Genomic DNA, 27,254 nt, shown 5'->3' with positions numbered 1-27,254 from the left:
TTTCACACATTTTTCAGACATTTCTTTTTTATCAGACTTTTTTTCAGACATTTGTCAGACTTTTTTTCTTCGGACATTTTTCAGACTTTTTTTTTCCAAACATTTTTCTGACTTTTTTTTCATCAGACTTTTTTTTCCAAAGACATTTTTCAGAATTCTTTTTTCCAGACTTTTTTCAGACTTTTTTTTTTTTTTATTATTATTTTGTCTTTTTTTTTGGACATTTTTCAAGCTTTATATTTGAACATTTTTCCGACTTTTTTTTTTTCCGACTTTTTTTCCAACATTTTTCAGAATTTCTTTTTCATCAGACTTTTTTTTCACAGACTTTTTTCAGACTTTTTTTTTTTTTTTTTTTTTTTTTTTAGACATTTTTCAAACTTAATTTCAGACATTTTTCAAACATTTTTTTTCATCAGACTTTTTTTCACAGACTTTTGTTATTTTTTTTTTTTTACATTGTTTTGTCTTTTTTTTGGCCATTTTTCAAACTTTATTTCTTCGGACATTTTTCAGACTTTTTTTTCCCAAACATTTTTCAGACTTTTTTTCATCAGACTTTTTTTTCCAAAGACATTTTTCAGAATTCTTTTTTCCAGACTTTTTTCAGACTTTTTTTTTTTTTTATTATTATTTTGTCTTTTTTTTTGGACATTTTTCAAGCTTTATATTTGGACATTTTTCTCATTTTTTTTTTTCTGACTTTTTTTCCGACATTTTTCAGAATTTCTTTTTCATCAGACTTTTTTTTTCACAGACATTTGTCAGACTTTTTTTAAACATTTTTTTTTTTTACATTTTTCAAACTTTATTTTTGGACATTTTTCAGACTTTTTTTTGTCATAAGACTTTTTTTCACAGACTTTTGTCATTTTTTTTTTACATTGTTTTGTCCTTTTTTTGGACATTTTTCAAGCTTTATTTTTGGACATTTTTCTGACTTTTTTTCCGACATTTTTCAGAATTTCTTTTTCATCAGACTTTGTTTTCCAAGGACATTTTTCAGACTTTTTTTTTTTTTTTACTGTTTTTGTCTTTTTTTTGGACATTTTTCAGTCTTTTTTTTTAACATTTTTTTTACAGACTTTTTTTTTCATCAGACTTTTTTTTTCCAAGGATAGTTTTCAGACTTATTTTTACAGACTTTTTTCAGACTTTTTTTTGGACATTTTTCAAACTTTAACTCAGACATTTGTCAGACTGTTTTTTCATCAGACTTTTTTTTCACAGACATTTGTCAGACTTTTTTTTTTTTTTTTTACATTTTTTTGTCTTGTTTTTTTTTTCATTTTTCAAACTTCATTTCTTCAGACATTTTTCTGACTTTTGTTTTCCAAACGTTTTTTCTGAATTTTTTTTTTCATCAGACTTTTTTCCAAGGACATTTTTCAGGCTTTTTTTTACATTTTTTTGGGACATTTTTCAGTCTGTTTACATTTAAATCTGTGTCAAGGGTCTAAATATTGTATATTCGTGACATCACAAATGGGCAGAAATCCTGACAGCTGCAGAGTTTCTGAATACGGGATGTGTGTATTTCCCTGTGGATTGAGTGTTTCGATACTTTCACAGTATTTATATGAGGACTTAAGCCTGCTTTATAATAAAAAAAACATGAAAATCTCACTTTTTTATAATATGGGACCTTTAAGAAACATTATCTGAGGCTGGTGGGGACATGATGAACACATGACCTTTGTATTTCTTAAATCCTGGTTATGGCCCTGTGCACCATTAGGTTACCATACTATTATTATTTACAATACCCAGAAATAACTGCATAAAAAAAACTACCGAAAACTACTACTAAATGTGTCAAAGTCTCATGTTGTTGAGTGTGAAAAAGATCCTCCATGATCTCTACTTGCCCTTTAAAGTGAGGAGGAGGAGTCTATGAGGAGGGGGAGGTGTCCGGTGTGTACGTGAGGCTGCTCGGCCGCTGCAGTCGCCTCCTCATCGGGACAGATTGCGGATCACACGGGGGGGACCATAAGTACTCACTAGGGGGGTTAAAAACATAAACATGGTGAAAGTAACGACAGTGAAGACCAAGCCGTACCAGGACCAGAAGCCCGGTACGAGCGGCCTGAGGAAGAGGGTGACGGTGTTTCAGCAGAACCAGCACTATGCGGAGAACTTCATCCAGAGCACCCTGTCTGTCATCCAGCCGGAGGAGCGCCAGGCGGCCACCGTGGTGGTGGGAGGAGACGGGCGGTTCTACATGAAGGACGCCATTCAGCTCATCGTTCAGATCGCTGCTGCCAACGGGGTCAGTGAGGACAAGGAGACATAATGTCCACCTTTACATGTCCTCCATATATATGTGTGCTAACGTGAGCTAGCTGAGAGAGCTAAGGAAACACCAGCTGTCATACAGACTCTGGATAACATGTCTAATAGCTACCTGACAGGTGTGCTAGTGTCCAGTGCAGCAACGTTACTAAGGTTACAGTAACGTTACTAAGGTTACAGTAACGTTAAGATACATTGTTGCACTCTGTGATATAGTGATGGGAATTCCGGCTCATTTTAGTGAGTCAGATCATTTGGCTCAGCTCACCAAGAAGATCCGGTTCTTTCGGCTCCCTAAACGGCTCTTCATTATACCACTTCTGCCTTTTTATAATTCAGCCAAATTTAGCTTTTTTGACCTATGATTAGTATGTGTGCACATATATTACTTAAATTATTCAATATGATTATACTAAACCTTATAATTTCCAGAATACCATAATTTTACATGCTGCTTCGTTTCCGACTGTCGCTCATCTTTTCTGCTATTCGCGCACCGCACTCCTCTCTCTCTTTCTCTCCTCCTCTCCCTCCTGCTCTGTACCTGTAGACCGTCAGCGCCCCGCCCCTCTCTGCTTGATGGTTTGATCCTTTTCTGTCATCACCTGATTGGTTGCACGGATGTCATCAACACAACATGCAGTCATGGTACGTGTCCACAGGGGCGTTTTTTTATGGCAAGGGGACGCGACGCTTCCCAACATTAGACGCTTGGTGGACTGTCACTAGACACAAGGCTGTCCCCACCTGATTGGACAAAGGCTTTCCCGCCATTGGCCGTTCACTATTTTTGTTAAATAAGAGAAGAAAGTTTCCAAACGATCCTCCATACTGGTTCCGGTTTGAAAGCTGGGAGCAGCAGCCCACGGAGGGAAAGCGTTCGTCCAATCAGGTGGGGACAGCCTTGTGTCTAGTGACAGCCCACCAAACGTCCAATGCTAGGAAGCGTCGCGTCCCCTCGCGATAAAAAACGCCCCTGTGGACACGTACCCTGACCGTGACTGAGTGTTGTGTTATTGACGTCAGTGCGACCAATCTGGTGATGACAGACGAGGATCATACCATCAAGCAGGGAGGGGCGGGGGTGCGCGGTGCGCTGATGGTCTACAGGTACAGAGCAGGAGGGAGAGGAGGAGAGAAAGAGAGAGGAGGGTGGTGCTCGAATAGCAGACAAGATGAGTGACAGTCGGAAACGGAGCAGCATGTAAAATTACGGTATTCTGGAAATTATAAGGTTTAGTATAATTATATTAAATAATTTATGTTATATATATATGTGCACACATACTAATCATAGGTCAAAACAGCTAAAGCTAAATTTGGATGAATTATAAAAGGCAGAAGTGGTAAAAACAAAGAGCCGTTTGGGAGCCGAAAGAGCCGGATCTTCTTGGTGAGCTGAGCCAAATGATCTGGATCACTAAAAAGAGCCGGAATTCCCATCACTATAGCTTATAGCTACCAGGAGAAGTGGAGTGACTTATTATCGTTATTTGGGACGAAAGTAACGCAAATAAGTCACTAATAACATGTCATGTAACGTTATAGTCAGCTCAAGATACTGTAGTTACACGCTGTACGTTAGCTGTGTGGTTAATTGATGGTTTTCTAAGGGTTCAAACGTATTCAGTCAGCTTCTGATATGTCTTTATGTAAAAAGACAGGTGTCATTAACAGCCGTCTGGGTTTTCCTGCTCTGGCTCTGATGAACAGCTTGACCCTGGTGATCTTTAGGAGAAAGTGCATGAAGGAGGCCACTTGGATATCAAACGATTACCTTTGACATTTAAGGCTACATGCTGACTTTGAACTGGTTTGCTTTGGTTTAATGGATTAAAATCATGACTCAGGTTTAGTCTTGCACAATTATACAGATGAGTAAGTTTGGTTTGTTGTTGCACAAGGAAGCATTATAGCCTTAAACGTTGTGGTTGTTTCATAATGAGCTGTGCACTGCAGAGATGCCACTGGCTGCCTTCAGTCTGATGTTACTGAAGCCAAGAGGGGGGCGTGACCTGCAACGTGCAGCCAGTCACGTTGCCCTGCATATCTCTGCAGCATAGATGCAGAACATGCAGTATGTTCATGTTTTATTTGACATTTTAGGCATTTTACCACCCTTATCTCAAGTTTGGTACATATAAATTGCAAGCCTCATCATATTTGTTGAGGACATTATGGTTGCTGTCAAGACCAGGGGTTCTCAACCTTTTGTAACTTGAAGCCCACTTGTGATTAATAAACCTTACCCGAGGACCACCTTCCCAAATAAATGACAAACTGGGCTATAAATAATAAATATATGTTATGCCACTGTCGGGTGTAATGACCCACACAAATATGCAGCTTATCCTCACCCATCACTGCCTGTCGTTATGAATCCAAAGTAATCAGGGTCATATTTCCTCACCACACGCTGTGGAGTTTACTGGAGCAGGGTTGTCTCCAACATCATTTTTTAGTTTTCCAAAAAAACACTCCATTTCGTGTCACTGCATCCGTGAACATTATGTCTGAAAAGTGGAGACGCATGGGTAACCATAGAACCCATTCACATTCACATATCTTGAGGTCAGAGGTCAAGGGGAGCCCTTTAAAAATGGCCATGCCAGTTTTTCTTTGACAAAATTTAGCGTATCTTCTGAGCGTTATTTTCGAGCTCTTCCGGACAACCTAGCATCTAGTTCCATATGATACCAGTATTTAAACTCTAGCTTTAAAACTGAGCCCGCTACAACCTCCGAAAGACAGAATAGCGGCCATCAGATTTTGAAGAGGTTAATCTAACCATTTGAAGTATCGCCGCAGCCCACTAGATGGCGCTCTGAGGCCCACCAGTGGTTGAGAATAGCTGGTAGAGACTTAAACTGTGACCCTCTCTCTCTCAGAAGAGATGACCGCTCTGTCTCTTGTGCAGCTACTGTAAAGCAAGGCTTGGTAAATGCAGGGTTCACCAGTGATGCCAGCAGGATGAAGTTGCACAAAGTCTGATCTTTCTCAGTTACTCCACAAGTGGTTGATGTTAGGAAATGAAGAAGTGGAGAAACTGTCATTGCCAAAGGTGCACAGACAGGGGCACTTCTGTTTATATGTTTTACACAAAGCAAACCATTGTATGTTTAAATAGGATTTCCTGGACTGAGATAGTGACACAATTTTAAAGATAGTCATCTACAAGATATACTTGTTATTCTACTATTATGTACCCTCTTCTTGGCAAGCAGCAGTGGGTAGAATTGGAGCAAATATGATTTTTAAAAAAAAGTTATTTTTATAATACGGTCACTATATCCTTTCAGCAGTGCATGAGACAGGTAATCTGTCAAAACAAAATCACGTGCCTCTGTGTCCTCCGGTGCTCCTAATGGCATCTGCAAGATTTCACAGACCGATGGAAAACAAACCAATCAAATCATATTTGATCAGCGCTGCCTAGTTTGACCGTTTAATTGGAGTTTCCGAGTGATTGACAGCTGCCTCTGTTGAAAGAACAGCCAATAGGAACGCTCTCTCTCTGAAATGATGTGATTGGCCAAAGTCTCCCGTCACAGTCTAGATTATTTAAAGCCTGAAAACAGAGCCATGAGGAGGTGCGGAAGTCTAGTTATCTCTCAGAGCACTTGAATTACAATATGCTGCAAGGTTATTATGGAATTTATGCCAATTGATGCCCAAAAGTATTCTGCCTTCTGCAGGTTTAACTTTTAGTAGTTGATTGTAAAGCAATTTAACACTTCAGAAAAGATAAATCAATCAATCAAATTTATTTGTCACATGCAATCGTACAATGCCAGTGAAATGTAATCCCGCCAGTTCCTTCAATTTGTGCATTAAAACGAGTTTTGAATAGGATAGTTAAAAATATATGTGTATTTCTTAGGTCGCTGCCTAAGAGATACACACTCTGAGGGTAGAAGCTCTTTCTGAGCCTCTCAGTGCTGGCCTAGTGTATCCGGTACCTTCTTCACAACCTCAACAGGGAGAAAAGACCGTTGGCTGGGTGGTTGGGATCTTTAATGATTGTCCTTGCCTTATATGTGCAGAGCCAGGTGTAAATATACTTTCGGCCACAGGGTAGAGCACCGCCTATTGTATGTTCAGCCGAACAAACCATGCAGTCCTGTTTGGTACTGTTTCCAGTGACAAGGAATGGGATGAGAGGCTTAGTTCACTCTCCCCAAACATTTAGCCGTCATTTTCCTGCGCTTCAACTTGCTCTCTTCGCCTGTGTGTGTGTGTGTGTGTGTGTGTGTGTGTGTGTGTGTGTGTGTGTGTGTGTGTGTGTGTGTGTGTGTGTGTGTGTGTGTGTGTGTGTGTGTGTGTGTGTGTGTGTGTGTGTGTGTGTGTGTGTGTGTGTGTGTGTGTGTGTGTGTGTGTGTGTGTGTGTGTGTGGATGAGTGCACTGATCTGTGTCTCCTTGTGTATTTATGTCCCCTCCTGCAGATTGGCCATCTGGTGATTGGTCAGAATGGCATCATGTCCACCCCAGCAGTCTCCTGTGTGATCCGCAAGATGAAGGCAGTGGGTGGCATTATCCTCACAGCCAGCCACAACCCTGGAGGCCCCGATGGGGACTTTGGCATTAAGTACAACATCTCCAGTGGAGGTTAGTGGAGTCACATGAGTTTACAGACCCAAGGGACCTCTGCCTACTATGTAACACACTGCAAGCAATGAGGAGAAATGTGCATGGAGTCATCTGTATCATCATCCGTATTTTCCGTCAGTTCATAATGTCTAACCATCCTTTGACTTTGTCCCCTAGGACCTGCTCCAGAGGGCATCACAAACAAAATATTTGAGGTCAGCAAAACCCTGCAGGAGTATCAGATCTGCCCAGAGCTGAAAGCGGATCTGTCCAAGATCGGCAAACAGACCTTTGAAGTGGACACTTTCAAGCCCTTTACAGGTATAGTGGCATAGAGAGCAGAGACCTGAGCTCACCTGAAAGACAACTTGTTGATGACAGTGGTGGCAAATGTTGATTTGTCTTGTTGACAGACAGCTCCTATACAGATCTGGTCATAAAAACATGAATAAATGCAGTTGTTGACTTGTAAAATTCATTAAACATCCGTTAAACTAGTGTGACAAGTGTGTGATGAAAGTTAGTTAGCCACTCGGTCTTTATCTTAGCATCTACTGCTGTCTTGATCAGTCTCTGTTTCCTCTTTATTTGTCTCAGTGGAGATTGTGGACTCTGTGGAGGCCTATGCTGAGATGCTAAGGGAGATCTTTGACTTCGCTGCACTGAAGGAGCTTCTCTCTGGAGCCAAGCACATCAACGTTCGCCTGGATGCTATGCACGGAGGTAGGAAACAGCACGGCACAACTTCAGACTATGACAGGCAAAATAGATTGCAAAGGCCGGTTTTGGTCCTAAAATTCAGAGAGTGGAAACTGGGTACCTGAGTGTATTGGTCCCAGAGTGTATTGGACTCTCTCTCTCTCTCTCCTTCCAGTGGTTGGTCCTTATGTGAAGAAGATCGTCTGTGAAGAGCTGGGTTCTCCTGCCAGCTCAGCAGTCAACTGTGTCCCCAAGGAGGACTTTGGCGGTCACCACCCTGACCCCAACTTGACCTACGCTGCTGACCTGGTCAACGCCATGAAAGGAGGAGAATATGATTTTGGTGCGGCCTTTGATGGTGATGGTGTAAGTCAGCCTTTTTTTTTTTCTAGGAAGATTACTTTGCGGCAGGGAGAGGCGAGAGCGGAGTTGTGAAGTTCTGACCGACGGTGTTGCCGTGGAAGCCTAACGCCCACCCTAATGCGTGAAGGCAATCCCTTAATCATAGATAATGCTCTGAATTCAGTATAGAGAACCTTTAATGAGGACAGTGAATGTTTTTATTTAGCTGTTTTTCTCTAGCTTTCTTCCTGACACTTTTCCTGTGTTTTGTGAAAGGAACAGCCAGTTCAAAACTCATAATGAGAAGCAAGAAATGTTTGTGGAAAATGGATTTAATTTGAGTTTTTGAGATACCCTTTTGAGGAACACCTCTACATGTAGTCGGGTGTAAAACATGATCCATGCAGATTCAATATCTTCCACAAGAAAACCTCAGAGGGGCTGCCACTAAACTTTTCTGTTGCCAATTAACAACAATTCACTACAACTCAGAAAACTTCTTCATAAAAGTCACAAATCCTGTCTGCAATTTGTGACTGTTGACCCCTGTTTATGTCCCTATTTCAGGACCGCAACATGGTACTGGGTAAACACGGCTTTTTCGTGAACCCCTCAGACTCGGTGGCTGTCATCGCTGCCAACATTACCAGTATCCCTTACTTCCAGAAGACTGGTGTCAAAGGACTGGCCCGCAGTATGCCCACCAGTGGAGCCCTTGACAAGTAAAAAGCCACACCACAATCTAAAGTTTTCCTTCATTGATAAACTGAACAAGTGCTGTTCAAGATCAGTCACAGATCAACCTTCTCTTATGTGGTTTATCGTGTGTGCCAATCTGTTCCAGTGTGGCTAAAGCTCTGCAGATGCAGCTGTACGAGACTCCGACTGGCTGGAAGTTCTTTGGAAATCTGATGGATGCCGGAAAACTTTCACTGTGTGGAGAGGAGAGCTTCGGCACAGGTGATTGAATGTCATCCGATTTATGTAGCCAGAACTGCAGTAAATGAAAGCAGCATTCACTCAATCACTCATCCCCCCCTTTTTCTCCCTCTGCTAACCGACCAGGCTCAGATCATATCCGTGAGAAGGACGGCTTGTGGGCGGTGCTTGCATGGTTGTCAATCTTAGCCACCAGGAAACAGAGCGTGGAGGAAATCATGAAGGAACACTGGCAGAAGTTTGGCAGGAACTTCTTTACCAGGTTAGGAATGATGATCCCTGTAGAGTGGTTTATGAAATGTGAGCTTTGGTCCCAGAAGATGAGTATTTCAGGTTGCCAGTGGTGTTTTTCTTTTTAAATAATTGTTTGTTCCAGGACTTTGGTTGAAACAGTTGTAACAACACATACTAGGATGATGTAGGGATGTCGGTTGCTCAAACGGTACTCTGGCACCTTCTAGTGGTGAATAAGAGAACTGCAGCACATGAAAGCTCAGAGAAAATCAATATACAGTACAGTACTTTATATAGCTGTTTTAAGACACTTGTAGTGGCCATTTTTCAGTAAAATCAAAAGGCCACTGATGCATCATGAATGCAAAGTTTCTGTGTTTCTTATGATTTATTTATAAAAAATAAACAAGCAAGCAATGGAAAGAACACACTCTGGTAATAAAACATAGGCCCACCCAGGTGCATGCTGGTCCTATACCTGCTTACCTACATATATAATCACAATGTTACACAATTCACAAACAAAACAGAATACTAATTATGCAAAAAAATAAATATATAACATGAAAAAATAATTAAACAAATAACTAGCAAAAGAAAAAACTATCAAAAGTCTAATCTAAATAAAGCAAACATCTAGAATAATCAATCAAACAACAAATAAATATTAACAACAAATAAATAGCTCCTACAACACTATTTTTAAAAGTTTCAGTTTTTTTCGTGATTGTGACCAAATCGTAATTTTCTTCCAAGTTTACAAATAGGGAAAATCTTTAAACTTGCGGAGACTCTCACTCCTATCCCTTCAAAAAAAGTTCAAAGTTAAAGTGATTATCTTACGACCAAAAGTCACCAATTGTCTGATGCCAGTTAGACACCAGATTATATTTTTTCATCAACGTAGTCAAACTTCCCATCCAGGTACGACTATGAGGAGGTCGACTCCGACGCTGCCAACAAGATGATCAAGGAGCTGGAAACGACCATGTTCGACCCATCCTTCGTAGGAAAGAAGTTGTCTTCTGGTGATAAGACTTACGAGGTGGCTGTCTCTGACAACTTTTCCTACACAGACCCCGTGGACGGAAGTGTGTCCAAAAACCAGGTGAGAGGCTGCGAGGCGGAGCACATTGAGAATCTATTCTGTGTTCTCTGTTTTCCATCGATCAGCAGATGTCGTCCATTACTTAGATGGACGTCTGTAAGCAGCGCGCAGCAGCGTTATTGCACCTCATAATTCCACCTCCACATGTTTTCCAGTTGCTGTGCGTTTTCATCAATCATAATCTCCTCCCCGTCTTTGTCTGTTCCTCTCTCACTCTCTCAGGGACTCCGGATGATCTTTGCTGATGGATCTAGGATCATCTTCCGTCTCAGCGGTACAGGCAGCGCGGGAGCAACCATCAGGCTCTACATAGACAGCTATGAGAAGGACCCCCAGAAGATATACCAGGACCCACAGGTCAGCACAAAAGGAGTAATTCAAGCCAGCTAGATCCAGTGAGAGAGAGAGACTAGACAATGAAGTCATCAGATAAATAAACATTCATGGAGCCAGTGCCAGTTTTTCTTTTCTCTTGAGTATTTTTGTATATGAAAAATCACAGAAAAAGAAAAGAGAGATTAAAGGTTACAGTGATCATAGTTTAACTCACCAGGGCCCCAGAACCCTTCAGGCTGGCCAGAATGATCTGTAACCTGCAGGACAGCCAGCTTTCATTGGGTGGAGCTCTCCGAAAACAAGTTACAGTGCTGTTTGGCCAAGTCTTGAGTTATGGCGGCTTATCAGTGCCAGAATGAAGAAGAAAACATAAAGTGTGTGAGCTCCAACTAGACACTTCATAAAGTCGTTTTGACTGGTGAGGACAGGGAGGAGATGTAGAACAAGAAAGCAAGACAAGTCCAAAAAGAAGTGAATGAAAGTTCTACTCGAGCCCCTTTATCCTCTTCAGTGCTTACACACCATGAACGGCCCGATAAGCAGAAACATATTGCTTCAGAATTTTAACCTGACAGATAAATGGCCAGTGGGTTAATGGTTCAGTCGGCTGACTCTGGGTAGGTTTGATTTACACACCAAGATCGTAAGATTTAAACAGGTTTTCAAGGAAGGAGGAAAGACTTCACAACAAACATTTCCTCATTTTTTTCAAACATTTCAACAAACAGTTGTTGTTTTCCTGAATATTCAGTTTTTCCTGGTTCGCTTTGGTGTGTGAAATATGCTCATTATATTGTGTAAAGTCCTGGAGTATAAACCTTCGTAGAGTTGAGAATAACTCAGACAATTATTTTATTCTGGCATGTTGCATAGACGACATTGTGCTCATAGTTTTGAAACTCACTTTAGCTGCCAGCTCAAAGGAAACGCATGACCAACTCCGTCACATGATGCAAGAAATAGTTTGACACTTTGGGAAGTATGCCTATTTGCTCTCTTGCAGGGAGTACACAGTTAGATAGATACAACTCTCCCATGTCTGTACAGTAAATATGAAGCAGCTAGAAGGCATTTTCATGCTGAATGAAATGACTTATTTCCAGGAAACTTATGAGCACATCTCTGGTAAACACAGGATTTAAAGTTGTGCTTTTGTGTGATTCTTTTTGGAGAAACCCAGTTTCACAGATCTGTCGATTAAATCAACTAATCAATTAGTTGAGAAAATTGCGTGTTAGTCGACTAAGAATTGTTTTGGTTGCAGACAGCCCTACTTCCCGGTTTCTGCTGCTGCTGTGCCCGGAAAAGAAATAGTTTATACTTTGCTTCTTGTACCGAAGAATCAAAGAAGATATAATGTGTTAATTAGTGAGCTTAAGATGTGTTGATGGATGGGTTTTGTTATCTTTAGAGACTAGCTATTTCCCTGGTATCTAACTTTTTAAAGTAAAAAAAAAAGAAAGAAATAAAGTTAAAAAAACATCTGTTTTTTTTTTTAAGTTAGTGCTAAGCTAACCATATTAGCGTACAGACATGAGAGAGTGGTATCAATCTTCACATCCAACTCTTAGCAAGAAAGTAAGTACTGTAAGTGTAGTCCACAAAATGTCAAACTATTACTTTAAGTGTTAAACTTCCAGTAAAAAAGGCCCTTAGTTTAACAGTTTAGCTAGGGCTGTAAATCAATTAAAATATTTAATCATGATTAATCGCATGATTGTCCATAGTTAATCGTGATAATCGCAAATTAATCGCACATTTTTCATCAGTTCAAAATGAGTACCTTACCGTAAAGTTCCTTAAAGGGAGATTTTTCAAGTATTTAATGCTCTTATCAACATGGGAGTGGGCAAATATGCTTGCTTTATGCAAATGTATGTATATATTAATTACTGGAAATCACTTAACACAAAACAATGACACATATTGTCCAGAAACCCTCACAGGTACTGCATTTAGCATAAAACAATATGCTCAAATCATAACATGTCAAACTGCAGCCCAACAGGCAACAACAGCTGTCAGTGTGTCAGTGTGCTGACTTGACTATGACTTGCCCCAAACTGCATGTTATTATCATAAAGTGGGTATGTCTGTAAAGGGGAGACTCGTGGGTACCCATAGAACACATTTTCATTCACATATCTTGAGGTCAGAGGTCAAGGGACCCTTTTGAAAAACCTCCATGGCGACAAGCTAGTATGACATGGTCCAATGGATTTTTTAGGTTTTCTAGTTTCGTATGATGCCAGTATCTTCACTCTAGGTTTACAACTGACAACTTAAGTTGCGTTAATGCGTTAAAGAAATTATTGGCGTTAAAACAAATTTGCGTTATTTTCGTGTGAACTTCGACAGCCCTACTTTTAACACTTGCAGGCAATACAAGGCCATAAGAAAAGGCATGGATTGCAGGATGTGCAGCATGACCTGTATAGGAAGTCATATGTTCTGTGTGTTTGTGTCGTCTCGTTGTGCAGGTCATGCTGGCTCCCCTGGTAGACATCGCCCTGAAGGTCTCTCAGCTCCAAGAGAAGACTGGACGCACCGCCCCTACTGTGATCACATGATTCCTCTACCACACTGCCTCCACTCACCCTCAGCAACGGGATACCTCCGCTCTCTCTCGGGGGTGAAGCTGCCCCTTGAATGCTGTCTTGGCTTCAGTCCCTGGCCCTCTTAGAAAACAGAGCTGGACGTAAAAAGTGAAACTCAAACTTGCAGGTTGAATACAAGAAAATACATGAGGAGCTCTTGATTTATCTTCCACTGAAAGTTATCCACTGCCATTGTCCAGTTTTGGACTAAAGTGAGTGTTTATATGCAATTTTCTTAAAACAAGGAGGGAAATCCACCTTAGGGGTCGGATAATGAATCTTCTCAAGTGACCTTCCAGGCATATAGACATCGTCACGCATTTATTAATGTGATTTAAAAATAACATTTCAAGAAAAACTTGAATTTAGTGTGCCTCATGTAATTTCTGGAATCATGTTATTGTCCAGATCTGTTCTTCAATCATATCATTAGATGGCGAAATTGGCAAACTGACCAGGAATCAGCTATTTTGGGGCAACTTCACCCCACATTTCCCCTAATCTTGGTGCCTTCCCCTCTCCCTCAACCTGAACCATGACCCACACCTAAAGCCTTGAGAATTAACACATCCACCATTAATAAAAAAATAACCTCACATAAAAGAAGCACTGTGGTCATTATTGAAATATATATTTTTTTGTGTTTTAATTTCTGGTTTCACAAAATGTTATGCATTTAATTAATACGTATATCTGTCATAGGCACACAAACGTATTTATAGATACTGTACCTTTCCTTCAGGAAACCAGCTGGTGCTTGACTAAGTGTTCAGGCCAGCTGTAATTGCCTTAGCAGACCCGAGTTTAGAAAAGTGAGCCTTCACAGGAGAGACTGAAACAAGAGTGTGTGGCGTGGTATTAATGATGCTTCTTTTCAGCCGGGAAGTTATTCTAGATAAACGCAAAGATCCTGTCCTGCAGCGAAGAGGAGCCAAGTCGTAGGACAGGAGACTCCAAGAGAATAAAGTGCTTCGAAAAAAGTCAATGCCTCTCTGAAGACATTCCTGAGGCAAGCAGAGAAGCATTACTCGATGATTTCTCTCCCTCCCTCGCAAGTCTTCTTGTGTAATGAGATAGTCACCGTAATCCTGATTGACGATTAGAGTTATAAAGTGTCGGCGGATCCCACAGGCTGTATCTAAAGACAAACAGTCAAGAGCTAAAACAGATTTTTATTTCTTCTTTTTTCTTTGAAATGTAGTTTTTCACAAGGGAAATGAAGTGAATGATGTTTGAGGCTCTAGAGGTGTTGGATTGGTGTCAACTTTTTCCTCACACAACTCCCATATCTGTACGTAAATTGGCTCCAATTTAGTTAATAGTAGTGAGGGTGGAAAAATCAGGTGCACCCACGCACCGCACAGGGAACGCTCAGTGTTTCTCTCTGAACATGAAAAGTCAAAATTGGCCTCAATCACAGATGGCACATTTTCCGTTAATGCATGTCAGTGTCATTCATACTGACCGACACAATCAGCTCTACCTGTTTGCACTAATCCCCCTAAAACATGTGGTAAATAGTAAAAGTTCCTGAGCTGGAACTAATTGACCATTCAAGTTGTATTTTCTTGCAGATATTTGAAAAGTCTGATGTATAACGAAATTGCTGCTATTATACCGTTCCTGTAATTTTACTGACACAAGACACATATTTCAAATAGCATTGTCGGCCATGAAGAGCTAAATCCGAATAAATGTTTCCAATCTTTTATCTGTGTTTACATTAAGATCGAGGATAGGGCTTTTAAGGCCTACTGCCACCCTTCAAAGGCCCAATCTGTGGCATTTGGGATATGTAAGTACCCTAAACAGTTCCTCTCTGGTCCCTTAGGAGTCACAGTAACGGGGTGGAAACTTTTTCTTGCTGCATTGTTCAGACCCTGTCAGGTTGACATAGTGCAATACATAATGTGTTCCTCTTGTTTCGGCTCGTAATGGCTTACAGGCTGTATTTGGATTGGCTGTCATTACATCAGGTAATCACAATAAGGCTAAGCTGGCCTGGTCCGCGGCTATTAGATGTCCAAATGGCTTTCTCTGGTGCTGGCTTCGAGCCTCGTGTTTTTAGAGCAGCGTGTTCATTGCTCTCCTGCAAGAGGGCAACGCGGCGGACAAAGACATCATTCTCAAAGTCCTCAAATAAGGACTCAGGAAACCTCTGGTTCTTGTGATTCGTTCTGTAAGACTTTTCCTTTCCTTATGCATTTTCTGTATCAAGTGATCGAGTGTTAGAGTTAGGAACGTGAAGCTTCCATAACACCTGAGTACTTTAAATACTTTTATCCCAGTTTGCCTCTTCCAAAACTAATAATTCATGTCCCATTTAATGTCATCACTGGAGAACTTTAATGGCCATGAGGATGAGGCCATTGAGCATCGTACGCTAGCAGGATTACAACATTGTTCTCCAGGAAGTTGTGATGGTTGTCGTGATAGAAAATAACCTTCTCGTGGGCTTAGGTGTCCTCCCACTCTGTGCCGGGTAGGGCTGCAACTAACAATTATTTTCATTGTCAAATAATCTATCAGTTATTTTCTCAGTTAATCGATTAGTTGTTTGGTCTATAAAGTGTCAGAAAATGGTGATAGATGTCGATCAGTGTTTCCCAAAGCCCAAGATGACGTCCCCAAATGTCTTGTTTTGTCCAAAACTCAAGATATTCAGTTTATTGTCATAGAGGAGGAGTAGAGAAACCAGAAAAAATTCACATTTAAGAAGCTGAAATTTAGACTTAAAGCGATTCATCTATTATCAAAAATAGTTGGCGATTAATTTAATAGCTGACAACTGATGGATTAATCATTGCATCTCTAATTCCTCTACTGGAATATTAAATGTCTCCATGTTTGTTTTGTGGTTATTTAGCATTATGTAGCCTACCATGTAAGCACAGTGGAGGGACCCTCTTCAAAAAGGGCCCATCTTATCATGCTGATATTGTGCTTTAGTGATGCATATTACTAACAAAAGTTACAATTTATCAAATTATTGTGAATCAATAGGAGGCAGCTGCCTGACTAATGAGATCTAAAGCTAGGATTCACCAAATCCTCTTAAGCACTTATTTGATCAAATTTGTCCCATTATCCAGCTGATTACCTCCTTATTAATTACTAATTAATCAATTACTAGAAGCTAGTTAGCTTCATTAGCCAGCCCGGCTACTTCTGTAAGTATAGTTGCTAACTGAAACCTGAGGTTGCCCTGGAAACTGCACTAGCGGGTGCCCAACTCTGAAAAATAATATATATAATATATATATATATATATATACTGTGTGTATATATATATATATATATATATATATTATTGGAAGTCATGCTAATGTTAACTAGTTAAATAAATGTAATGTAATGTAACATGCATTAAATTTAATCAAGCAACGTAACGGCGCTGGATTGAACATCCTTTTATCATAATACACCTTAGATGCTAAATTAATTTAGTGACCATAAGCTAATATCAATTAACGTAATACATTTCATTCTCACTGTGCAATATCATTTTCCACTTGTGCAATTTTGTTAATAGTCTGTTTATTGTCAATACTGTATATACTGCTCCTATTTTTATACTTCCTTCTTATTAAATGGTTCTTCTTTTGTTTCACTTTGTTTAGCTCTTTTTTTTACTGTGTTAGCTGATGCATCTTGTTTTTTGCACTATCCCCTTTGCTGCTGTACACTGCAAATTTCCCCACTGCGGGACTAATAAAGGAATATCTGATCTTATCTTATCTTATTAAAGGAACATTAGCTAACATTAATTGATTAAATATAACGTACGTTACATTACATTTATTTATCTGATGCTTTTACCCAAAGCAACTTCCAATAAGTGCATTCAACCAACCTAAAAATGGCAAGAATTGTGCAAGTACATCAACTTCATTAAAGATGCTTAACTGCCTCATTTCGAAACAATAACAGATAGAGAAAGAGTTTTTTTTTTTTATTTCAATAAACTACCACCTGCCTTACACTGACTGGGCACTTGAATAAAAGTCTGTGCCATGTGCTAAAGCAGAATGTATTAATACTGTAATAGGCCTACTTGCCTGCACATAAATGAATCATGTCCACCTTGAAACTGAGGGTACACTTTACCACTTTTTTTTGTATTTTCCTTCCAAAATGTCCATTCCTACTGTGCATGTAACACGAAAATCAGAAATCCTTTTTACTATACCAGCAAATGTCGTTGTGCTGTTTGCAAACTCGAATGATGTTAAGCCAAAGCTGGAAAATGGGGAACTTAAACTAGTCTGACTTGTTAAAACAAGATATCACCTCTCGCTCGTCCACTGGATGTGAACAAGCTCTGACAGGGTGCGTGAGGTTAACAAAGTCTCAGTCCATCCCCCCAAAACCTGGCATTAATAGATGTAGCGGCTCCATATGAGTCATCACCATCTTAACACTCTCAATTTTCAGGATCTGGAGCCGGAGTGTACAGGATGATGTGTGAGACCATAAAAAGAGTTCAGCAACGGGATGAAATGACTGTGAACATTTCTGACCATGCGGTTGAACAGCAGTGTGGAGTCGACGCTGGCTTGTGGCCACACGCCGCTCCATCCATTCTTCTTCTGGCTTTTCGGTCAATAAGAAGACAAATATGTCAGGAAACACCACACGTCTTTTGGCCCATTCTCCTCTGTGTGTTTGATGGAGAGACCTTTTGGATTTAGGATTTGAGGTGAAAAAGAAACTGGATATTGAGGCTTTGTGTTGTACCAGAAATACTCAACATGTTATAATCTATTGTATACTCAAAGCAGGCAACAGTGCAATGTGTTTTTGTCCTCTTTTAGCCTTATTTAACTCTTAAACAACAAAAATCTGCCGTCACCTCATTTATTCCATTTCCATATGTGCTGCACTAAAAGTACAAACAAAAGAAAGAAAAAGTAACACAATCAAACCCAGTGTATTGTGTGTTACATGTGTTCAACTGCAAGCAATTATTGTTCTGCTGCCTGAAAAATTCACATATTTGGACGCCCCCGTAGAGAAGAATGGGAGAATATAAAGTTGCTTTGGCATCAACATTTACCTTTTTTCTTGAAAAAGTTTCTGAACAGTTTTGAAATATATCTTAAAATTGAACACTTTTGCAGTGCTCTCTGTTTGTTCAGTAAAACTACAGTATTGGCCTGGAAAAGTTCCCTGTAATCCTACGGGAATAGAGTAACAGTGCAACAGGCATTTGAAAGGTAAGCCTATAAAAACACAATATGTGGCACAGAGGTCAACTCTGATTTTGACGGAGATGGGGGTTGGACAGGAGGATGCGAATGATGCAGTGAGGCCAATATTGTCTGTCAGCCATTTAATGATGTCTAAACGGGGACGGAAACTGTCTTGAGTTATCCGCTGATTGAAGAATGTGCAAAATGCTAGCACATTTTTCAGACGATGGCAAGGAAAATCAGACTGAACCCCAAATTATTAGAGTCATCTGAGGATGTCAAGGAAAAGAGAAAGTTGTGGAGAAACATTTAAATAAGAACTGAGTAGATGTGGCAGAAAGGCCATCATCACCCTCATCCTTTCGTTCTCTTTTATTGACTCAGACATCATTGCCAACTTTGCAACAAAGGGCCTCCCTGTCCATGTGCTGTGGCCGCTGGAGAAAGCCTCGGGGATCTGCTCTTCAAAGAGACCTTCAGAACCCTAATCCACTCCACCATGAAAGTAAGATGACTTTCACCATGCATGGTTGCAATTTTAATAATCATATCCTACTTTAGGCAAAATGAAGTCGATAGACATCAAGGAGGAAAAATAGGCCAATGTCAGAAATAATCTCGCTACTTGATCGGCCCAGGGGGGGAGGTCTTCCCCCCCTCCGAAAACCCCCCTCCACTGCTCTTATTATAGAGAAAACCACCAAACACATCTTAGGCTAAACTCATTTGGCTGCTTAAACAGCAAATGAAGGGGTGCCTCAGTAAGAAACACAGCTTGACATGTGATGTACATCACCTCACACGTTTCTCCAAAACTGCAATCAGTCATGCCCAATTTCATATGGCTTGACAGTTATTTAGAGTTACTGTGTTTGAATTTGCTCTCCGTGTGATATCACTGGAGCACAAACGCCCTTTGTTGTGTTAATTGAAATGTTATGTGGAATCATACACATGCCACGTCTGCACATGCAATCTCACACACTTTTTGGTGTGTGCTGCCTTTTTCTTTCTGCGGTTCCAAAAGAAGCTTAGTTATCCCAGCAATATTCACTCAAACCACTTCCAAGTCCTTCAAGTTGCAGGCTGCAGTTTTAAGAAGGTAGATCTAAGAGTGTACATATTTCACTGTTAGGCCCATTTTACTCACAATTCAATTAAATCAAGAAGAAATATGTTCTTTAAAATTCCAACTTTTTCAAAATCACAACCTTTGGCATAAAAGAATTGTTATGTGCAATCCATTAAAGTGAGACTGCACCCTCAATCATCATTAGCAAATGAACTGCAGTCTCTATTTACATGTTGAATTGCTTGAATTGACCGCAGCTCTGGTTTTAATCAGAGCTTTGGCGACTATCGCAAGCTGCTGCTTTGTATCCCTCAACTCTCATAATTACCATATTCTGAATTTCCTCAACCACTCAAGTAATGATGGACCAGGGACACTGCAAAGATGTTAATTATTGACCTATTGACCTTTTTTTTAGACGACACACACTCGGACGCACCCTTATCCTATCTCCTGGTTTGCAGGAAGTTTGTGCAGCGTTATCTCTAAGCTGTGGTTAGCAGCATCTCTCCAGGGATGACTGAGTACGCAGCGAGAGGAGGAGGAAGGAAGGTTTTGATTAGGAGTCCCATGTCCTGGACCCCTGGGCCTGACAAGGAGCAGGGATAACAGAGGTGAAGCCCTGACACCCTCTCTCAGATCTTAAATCGAAAGTAATCCAGTCTAAAGCATTATTCATACATGCTATTCCCGTTCTCTGCAACAGTTAAATCAAAACATACTTCAGAGAGGATGATATTTTCCTCTAATGAGCAGGGGTAGGTCACAATATGGGAGAACCGGAGATGCTAAATTGCTACCATTCTTTTCCTGCCCCGGTATTAGTCTGTCAAAGTGCTCCGTGTGTGCAGACACACATGCAGAGACAAAGTACGTGTCAAAAATCCAGAAGTGAGCGCAGTAAAATGAAACAAGGTGTGGAGTTATAGAGGAGAAGGTGAGGTGGGTTAATAATACTGTAAGGCTCTGGAATTAATAATTGTACAAAGGGGTGTGTATGTAGTGTGTAGTTGTAGTTAACATGTCTGCGGACGTGATTGTTCACGGCACAAGAAACCTTATTCTCCTCTCTTTACACTCCCTCTTTTCTTTCCTTCATTCGTCTGTCTTGGTATAATGAGGTATAATGAAGTTCACTGAATTAAACTTTTGGATATGGTTTTAATATGGCAGGTAATTCTAGTTATTATAAAAGGTAGTTGTACTTGCTAAAATCACCACGTCTCATCTAATCAGGTCCAGATGGACCATTATCAGATAAATTCAGCAACATTAACAGTCACTTTGGTCTGTATTTTAGTCAAATGAGAACGTGTGTAGTTGAAGATAGGCCTATTTTCATATGCTTGGGTCAAGCTGTCACAGGTAAGCAGTACAGTAGTACAACTCAGTGTCATGATACAGTTTCAGTACTGTTCAACTAACTAGATAGTAAGTGGCAAAATGTACATTTTCTGACCGTCCTTTCAGAAAATGCTGTAGCATGTAAAGGAATATTCTCAGAAATATCGTGAGTGTAATGAAGTAAATGTGTAAGGCCATGCTGTATTTGCTATTCACATTCCCTGAATTAATTATTGGTATATTTTGTTTCATTGGAAAATATTTTCCCACTTGTAAATGCTGGCCCTCGTAAATCATGTGTACCAGAGACAGCCTTAACAAAGTGGCTGCTTAGTGCTGCTCAGCCTGCAGGGGACTGAGACGCTTTCTTTGGGTTACTTCATTCCTTTCAGGTATTTACAGATAGATACATTCCCTGGTTTTGTCGTAGTGTGAAGAGCATATCCCCAAATCCCGTCCCAGCTGCATAGCAACATCTTATCTTGTTTATTTTTTTCATACTATTATGTACTTAGGTACTCATGCCATTTCTCTAAAATTTGCAGTCATTTTTTATTAGGTTGTATTACTTTTTGTTTTTGAGTAGTAGAAAAAAGGTAGAAAAAAAGGTTAGAAAAAAGGTTAAAGAGTTATTTTCATAAAACGGTCGCTATATCCTGACAGTAGTGCATGAGACAGGTAATCTGAAAAAAAATAATGTGCCTCCAGTGTCCTCCGGTGCTCCTAATGGCATCTGCAAGATTTCACATACCAGAGGAAAACAACCAGTCAGAGCCGAGCTGGAGTCTGCCGTCTAGCTTTAGTCTATGAGAGCCACGAGTCAATCACTCGCAAACTCCGACCAAACGGTCAAACTAGGCAGCGCTGATAAAATATGAATCAATATTCTGTTACTGTAATGCCTATTTCTAAAGTTTGTGACCCGGCAGCCATGTTGAGATCAGTTGAGGAAATACAATACAAGATGTTTCTGAAAAACATTTTAGGCGAGAAATATGTATTACAGTAACAGAATATTAATTAATATTTGATCAATGCCTAGTTTGACCGATTGATCTGAGTTAGCGAGTGATTGACAGCTGCCTCCGTTGAATGAACAGCCAATAGGAACGCTCTCTCTGAAATGACCTGTGATTGGCCAAAGTCTCCCGTCACAGGCCTGAAAACAGAGCCATGAGGAGGTGCAGAAGTGTAGTTATCTCTCAGAACACTTGAATTACAATATACTGAAAGGTTATTATGGATTTTTTGCCCAATGATGCCAAAATATTCTGCCTACTGCAGGTTTAATTGTCATAATTTGTAGTTATTCATTGATGTGAATAGTTGCGCATTGCTAAGTTGACTTTTACATTTAACTAGAAGGAAAGAGATTGAAAGTTCATTCTTGATCTCAGAAACAGAAGTTGACAAAACAATCTCACCATATTGTTTATTAAGAAGCTGTTCTGAAGCTTTCACATGACCTTCCTCTGCAAATGGAGTTTGCCCAGTTGGAATTGTAGATTTTCTTCATGTTGGCTCTAAAGTTGAGATTGAAAGTTGATTCCTGACCTTGGAAAGAATACAGTAGCTGACAGTCATCCATTTAGTAGCTGTTCTGGAGCTTTAAAAAATATATATTTCTTGTGGGCCCCAAAGAAGGCTCTTGAGGTGTAGATCCTCCTGTACACATTCACGTCAGCTATACACAGCTACATGTCTTGGCTTCCCTCTGACCAGAGTTGCCAAGGCCGCTTATTATAAGCGACTTTGGGCTTGTTTTCCTGAAAAGTCGCTTACAAATATTGGTAGTTTTTTTGGGCTTGTTAATTAATTTTGGATTGCATGCCTTTCAGTTCATTTTTTGCATTGCATTGCATTTTGCAATCATTTTTTAGCTTGTAACATTTTTCTTGTTATAAACTTTAAAATGTTGGACATTTTATTTCATGTTTGTATTTAATTTTTAGCTTGTAACTTTACATTTTTGTTGTTATAAACTCAAAAAAAGTTGAAATATTTACATCATATTTACATTCATTTTTAGCTTGCAACATTTTTCTTGTTATAAACTTTAAAAGTTTTATTTCATGTTTCATGTTTGTATTTTTAGCCCAAAAGAAGCAACCTTACCTACCCACCACAATATTACCACTTTCACATCAATGACCAGGGATACCAATACAAACTTCCATAAGGTTACTTCTTTTGGGTGTTGTGTTTCTGTGGAACTGGTTTGCTTGTTTCTCTCTTCAAGATGTGGCCAGGCTGCCTGTGATAGTTCCTGTAGTGACCACAGGGTGGCGACACGTGTCTAATCAGATAATCAGAGCCATGTGGCTGCAGCGCGCACAACTCTCCTCTCCAGCAGAGAAGTTAGTAGGAAGAGTTGCGCTCAGTTGAAGAGAGAGACAGAGAGAGAGGGGGAAAGCGTGCTGCTGGGCTCCAGCGAGGAGGAAAAGAGACAGAAACCAGGAGAGACGGACACAACTTTCTTCTACATTTCTTTTTTTTTTTACTATCGAGAGGGTTTTGCATAAGTTTCTGAAGGCACCGCATTTTGAGTGGTTCATTTTTTTTGGAGGGTGCTCGAAATTAAATTTTGAGTGAAGTGGATGTGAAAATCGGGCGGAGGTTTTAAACACACAGAGCCGGAGGAATGTATCCAAGTCGGGCATTGGAGAGCCAGCGTGTCCGGAGATGTCCAGCAGCCTGCGCGCTGTGGATCAGCCTGCTGCTCCACTGCGTCCTGGACATGAGCGCGTCTGGTGAGTCTCAACACTTTATTCCTCCTGTTTCTCTCTGCTGGCTTCACTTCATCTGCGGTTCATCCCAACACGCGTGAAGTCAGTCAACACTGACGAAAAAAATCTCTGTAGGGACTCTTAGCATGTGCCTGTTTTGGCTCTATAGTTACATTATTCCACTTTAAAGGTTTGCAACTTGGTTAGGTTTAGGCAACAAAGCTACTTAGTTAGGTTTAGGAAAGATTGACTTGTTTAGGTTTAGGCAACAAAACTACTTGGATAGGTTTAGGATAAGATTGACTTGGTTAGGTTTAGGTTTAGGCAACAAAACTACTTGGATAGGTTTAGGAAAAGATTGACTTACTTAGGTGTAGGCAACAAAACTATTTAGTTAGGATTAGGAAAAGATTGACTTGGTTAGGTTTAGGCAACAAAGCTACTTAGTTAGGTTTAGGAAAGATTGACTTGGTTAGGTTTAGGCAACAAAGCTACTTAGTTAGGTTTAGGAAAGATTGACTTGGTTAGGTTTAGGTTTAGGCAACAAAACTACTTGGATAGGTTTAGGAAAAGATTGACTTACTTAGGTGTAGGCAACAAAACTATTTAGTTAGGATTAGGAAAAGATTGACTTGGTTAGGTTTAGGCAACAAAGCTACTTAGTTAGGTTTAGGAAAGATTGACTTGGTTAGGTTTAGATTTAGGCAACAAAACTACTTGGATAGGTTTAGGATAAGATTGACTTGGTTAGGTTTAGATTTAGGCAACAAAGCTACTTAGTTAGGTTTAGGAAAGATTGACTTGGTTAGGTTTAGATTTAGGCAACAAAACTACTTGGATAGGTTTAGGATAAGATTGACTTGGTTAGGTTTAGGCAACAAAACTACTTAGTTAGATTTAGGATAAGATTGACTTGGTTAGGTTTAGGAAAAGATTGACTTGGTTAGGTTTAGGCAACAAAACTATTTAGTTAGGATTAGGAAAGGATCGACTTGTTTAGGTTTAGGATAAGATTGTGGTTTGGGTTAAAATAAAGTTTAAGTCATCCATCATTATGATCATATGTTTTTTTAGAGCACTCTTATTTGTTTTTTCGCTCCTGAAATCATCTCATAAATGTCCTCAAGTAGAGCTGTTTGCTCCTGCTTCTCCTCTGATGGCTTTACTTCATCTGCAGTTCATCCCCAACAGGCGTTGAATTCAACGATGTAATATGTTAACACTGACATTTATTTATTTATTTGCACATATATAAAACTGCACAAAATCCAATCAATAAAAAGAAAAAAACAAGAAATATGTCAGGAGAGGTCAAGAAGCCACAGGCGTATACAAAGGACCTCCCCCCAACCCCAGGAGAAAAAAAACTATAGCTAAAAAGGAAGAAAGATCTAAACTAACATAAAGCATGTGCAGTTTTGGCTTTATAGTTACTTTATTCCACTTTAAAGGCAGTTTAAGTCATCCATCATTATGATCATATGTTTTTTAAGAGCACTCTATTTGTTTTTCGCTCCTGAAATCATCTCATACATGTCCTCAAGCAGATCTGTTTGCCTCACCTCTCTCATGTAAATGATCTTTGGTTTTTAGATTATCGTCCTATTGTCATTGTGAAGCCTCTGCACTGGGGAAAGACATGACTCCATTGGCAGACAATAGGGGGCTCTTAACTAGTCAGCTGGAGAGCTATTGTGCATCCCCAACCACCCCCTCAGTGATTTAGGTCAATTTAAAGATAAGAGATGCATAACATTTTAATTAAATGACAAACAGTTTTTAAGCATTTAGGGTTGACTGATGGTAAGAGAGTATAGTGGCATGATGCAGGAGGATGCATGGACAACCTCAGGTAACATAGGCCGGCCTGTGAAAACTGCACTTTGTCTTAATTGCCTTTTACAAAACATTAAAATAACTTTGTCTTTCCACTGTGGGTAAAAGTAAAGTTTGTTTTTTGCCCATTCAACAACCTCAAGAACTATATTTCCACTGCCTTTACATGGCTGAGTGTGTGGTATTAACATCTTAAAGAAAAGGATGGCCTGATGGTATATGTAACTGACTTTTAGTTTACTAATATAAGTATGATTGAATTCAGTTTGAATTAAATTTGAATTGTTTATGAAGCCGCTCATGGAAAAGCATTTTCCTTTTTTTTTCTGTCTTCTGGCTTTTTGAGTGTATAGCGAGTATAAAACAATCCTCCCCTCCCTGATGGGTAGTGATGAATTATCTCCCGATGGTTTTTTGTGGTTTGTTTGGATTATCTCTGTCCTCCCTAAATGCTTTTGTCAGTTATTTACAGTGGAGGTGTACAGCATACGCTGCGTTGAGAGTAAAGCTTTCTGCTATATGGCCCTTCTCTCGCCATCTCTTCTTCTCTGTATCTTCCTTGCTCTGAGGCGGGGAGGAATGTTAATCCACATTACTTAACTGGATGAGTTAGCTGTAACTTCTTCAAGTGGAGTTTCATGATAGAATACGGAGCGGAGGAGAGCCAAGCCTCTACTTTATATCTGGAAATAGACAAGTGGAAATGACTCCAACAGTTTATAGAGGCAACATATACTCTGAAAATGACATTTCATATGCTAATACTGTTTTTCATGAAGCAAAACTGATTTGCCATTGCAATCTAAACTACTGAAACACTTCAACCGGTGTTTAGATGATCTATGCTACTCTATTTGATGATTGACTCTTTCTGTACATCTAAATAATCGTAGCTTAAACAATATGCTTTGTTCTTCCATTGCATTAACAAACTGGACTTGCCATTGGCTGCCAATGAAGCAGCTCCAGGATCTGTCAGTAAATGATAACTCTGGGCGTCTTGTCTCTCCTCTGGCTTTCTGTAATGGGAATGATCAGAGAGGAGCAACAGTGTGGTTCAACTGTACTCAATGTGAAGTGAAGAGTGCAGTACCCTGTGATCGTTGACCAGTGGATTTAATATGGCTGTGTTGTAGAAGCAACTGAGCAAACGTGACATGGAAGAAACTGAAAGGCGCGGCTGTCTGTTTGGTTTACTGGTCAGTCAAGAGCTTCCAGTCAAGAGGTCAGAGGTCACTGGTCTGTCTGTGTTTCAAAAGTCTGCATCTCCAGGAACAACCAGCGGAATTTGTTTACATGGCAGACTTGACAAAGGATGTGTAAACCAACCGTATAGACAGTATATGCATGTATGCTATGTATGAGCATTTGAGGAACTGTATATACTCTCAGCTGCTTAAAATAACTGGAACTTCAATTGGCTCACAAAATACAGTCCATATCACATATAAAACAAATGCAACACGCTTAATTTACATGCTCACAAAGTTCTGATTAATGTAAGTGATCAAGTCATGGCAGGAAATTGGATAATGGGTTTGTACTTAAACCTGAGTTTACATGCACTTTAATCAGCCCTCAGATTCTTCCCTCTCTTTGCCAAAAACAGCTAAGTCATCACTATCGGCCTTCTAGGTGCTAAACAAGGATGGCATCATGTAGAACAGATCTGAGATTTTATTCTTATAGGCATTGGTTCACTTGCAAATCACAGCCGTCCTCCTCTGGAGGTCTTTTCCATGCAGTTGCGCACAATTGGAAAAACAAAAAAAACAAACATGAAGGTTAACATGGCCTACTATCTTTTTTTATTATTATTTCCAGCAGTAATCTGTGCCAAATCAGATTTCTGCTGAAAGCAGAGAACAATCAGATAGACAGAGTGCAAGTACATGCACCTTTTATGTAAACATAAAATAGTCATTGTCATTACATCTTTAAGCCCCTGC

The 27,254-nt window shown here is 39.9% G+C and overlaps 2 protein-coding genes across 3 annotated transcripts in view; both read left to right on the top strand.

Annotated features, from left to right (window-relative positions):
* The first annotated feature begins 1,922 nt into the window (after window positions 1-1,922).
* pgm1 (phosphoglucomutase 1) lies at window positions 1,923-13,738 on the top strand. The gene is made up of 11 exons (XM_037770351.1): window positions 1,923-2,269; window positions 6,736-6,898; window positions 7,058-7,201; window positions 7,478-7,603; window positions 7,755-7,945; window positions 8,489-8,643; window positions 8,766-8,881; window positions 8,987-9,122; window positions 10,019-10,202; window positions 10,425-10,559; window positions 13,019-13,738. Exons 1-11 carry the CDS (start codon window positions 2,024-2,026, stop codon window positions 13,106-13,108), a joined length of 1,686 nt encoding a protein of 561 aa, XP_037626279.1. The 5' UTR covers window positions 1,923-2,023; the 3' UTR covers window positions 13,109-13,738.
* Window positions 13,739-23,013: 9,275 nt separating this feature from the next.
* Window positions 23,014-27,254, top strand: part of ror1 (receptor tyrosine kinase-like orphan receptor 1) — a 139,658-nt gene continuing 135,417 nt past the window's right edge. The window contains exon 1 of one of the 2 annotated variants that reach the window (XM_037770828.1): window positions 23,014-23,493. In XM_037770828.1, the coding sequence (XP_037626756.1) occupies window positions 23,385-23,493 (109 nt within the window). In that variant the 5' untranslated portion in view covers window positions 23,014-23,384. The remainder of the gene's footprint in view (window positions 23,494-27,254) is intronic. The other variant, XM_037770829.1, reaches the window with a different exon arrangement.

The sequence above is a fragment of the Sebastes umbrosus genome, chromosome 5 (genome assembly GCF_015220745.1).
Source record: "Sebastes umbrosus isolate fSebUmb1 chromosome 5, fSebUmb1.pri, whole genome shotgun sequence".
Lineage (NCBI taxonomy): Eukaryota > Metazoa > Chordata > Actinopteri > Perciformes > Sebastidae > Sebastes > Sebastes umbrosus.
The sequence above is the reverse complement of the archived record's forward strand: the minus strand, read 5'-3'. Positions and strand labels throughout refer to the sequence as shown.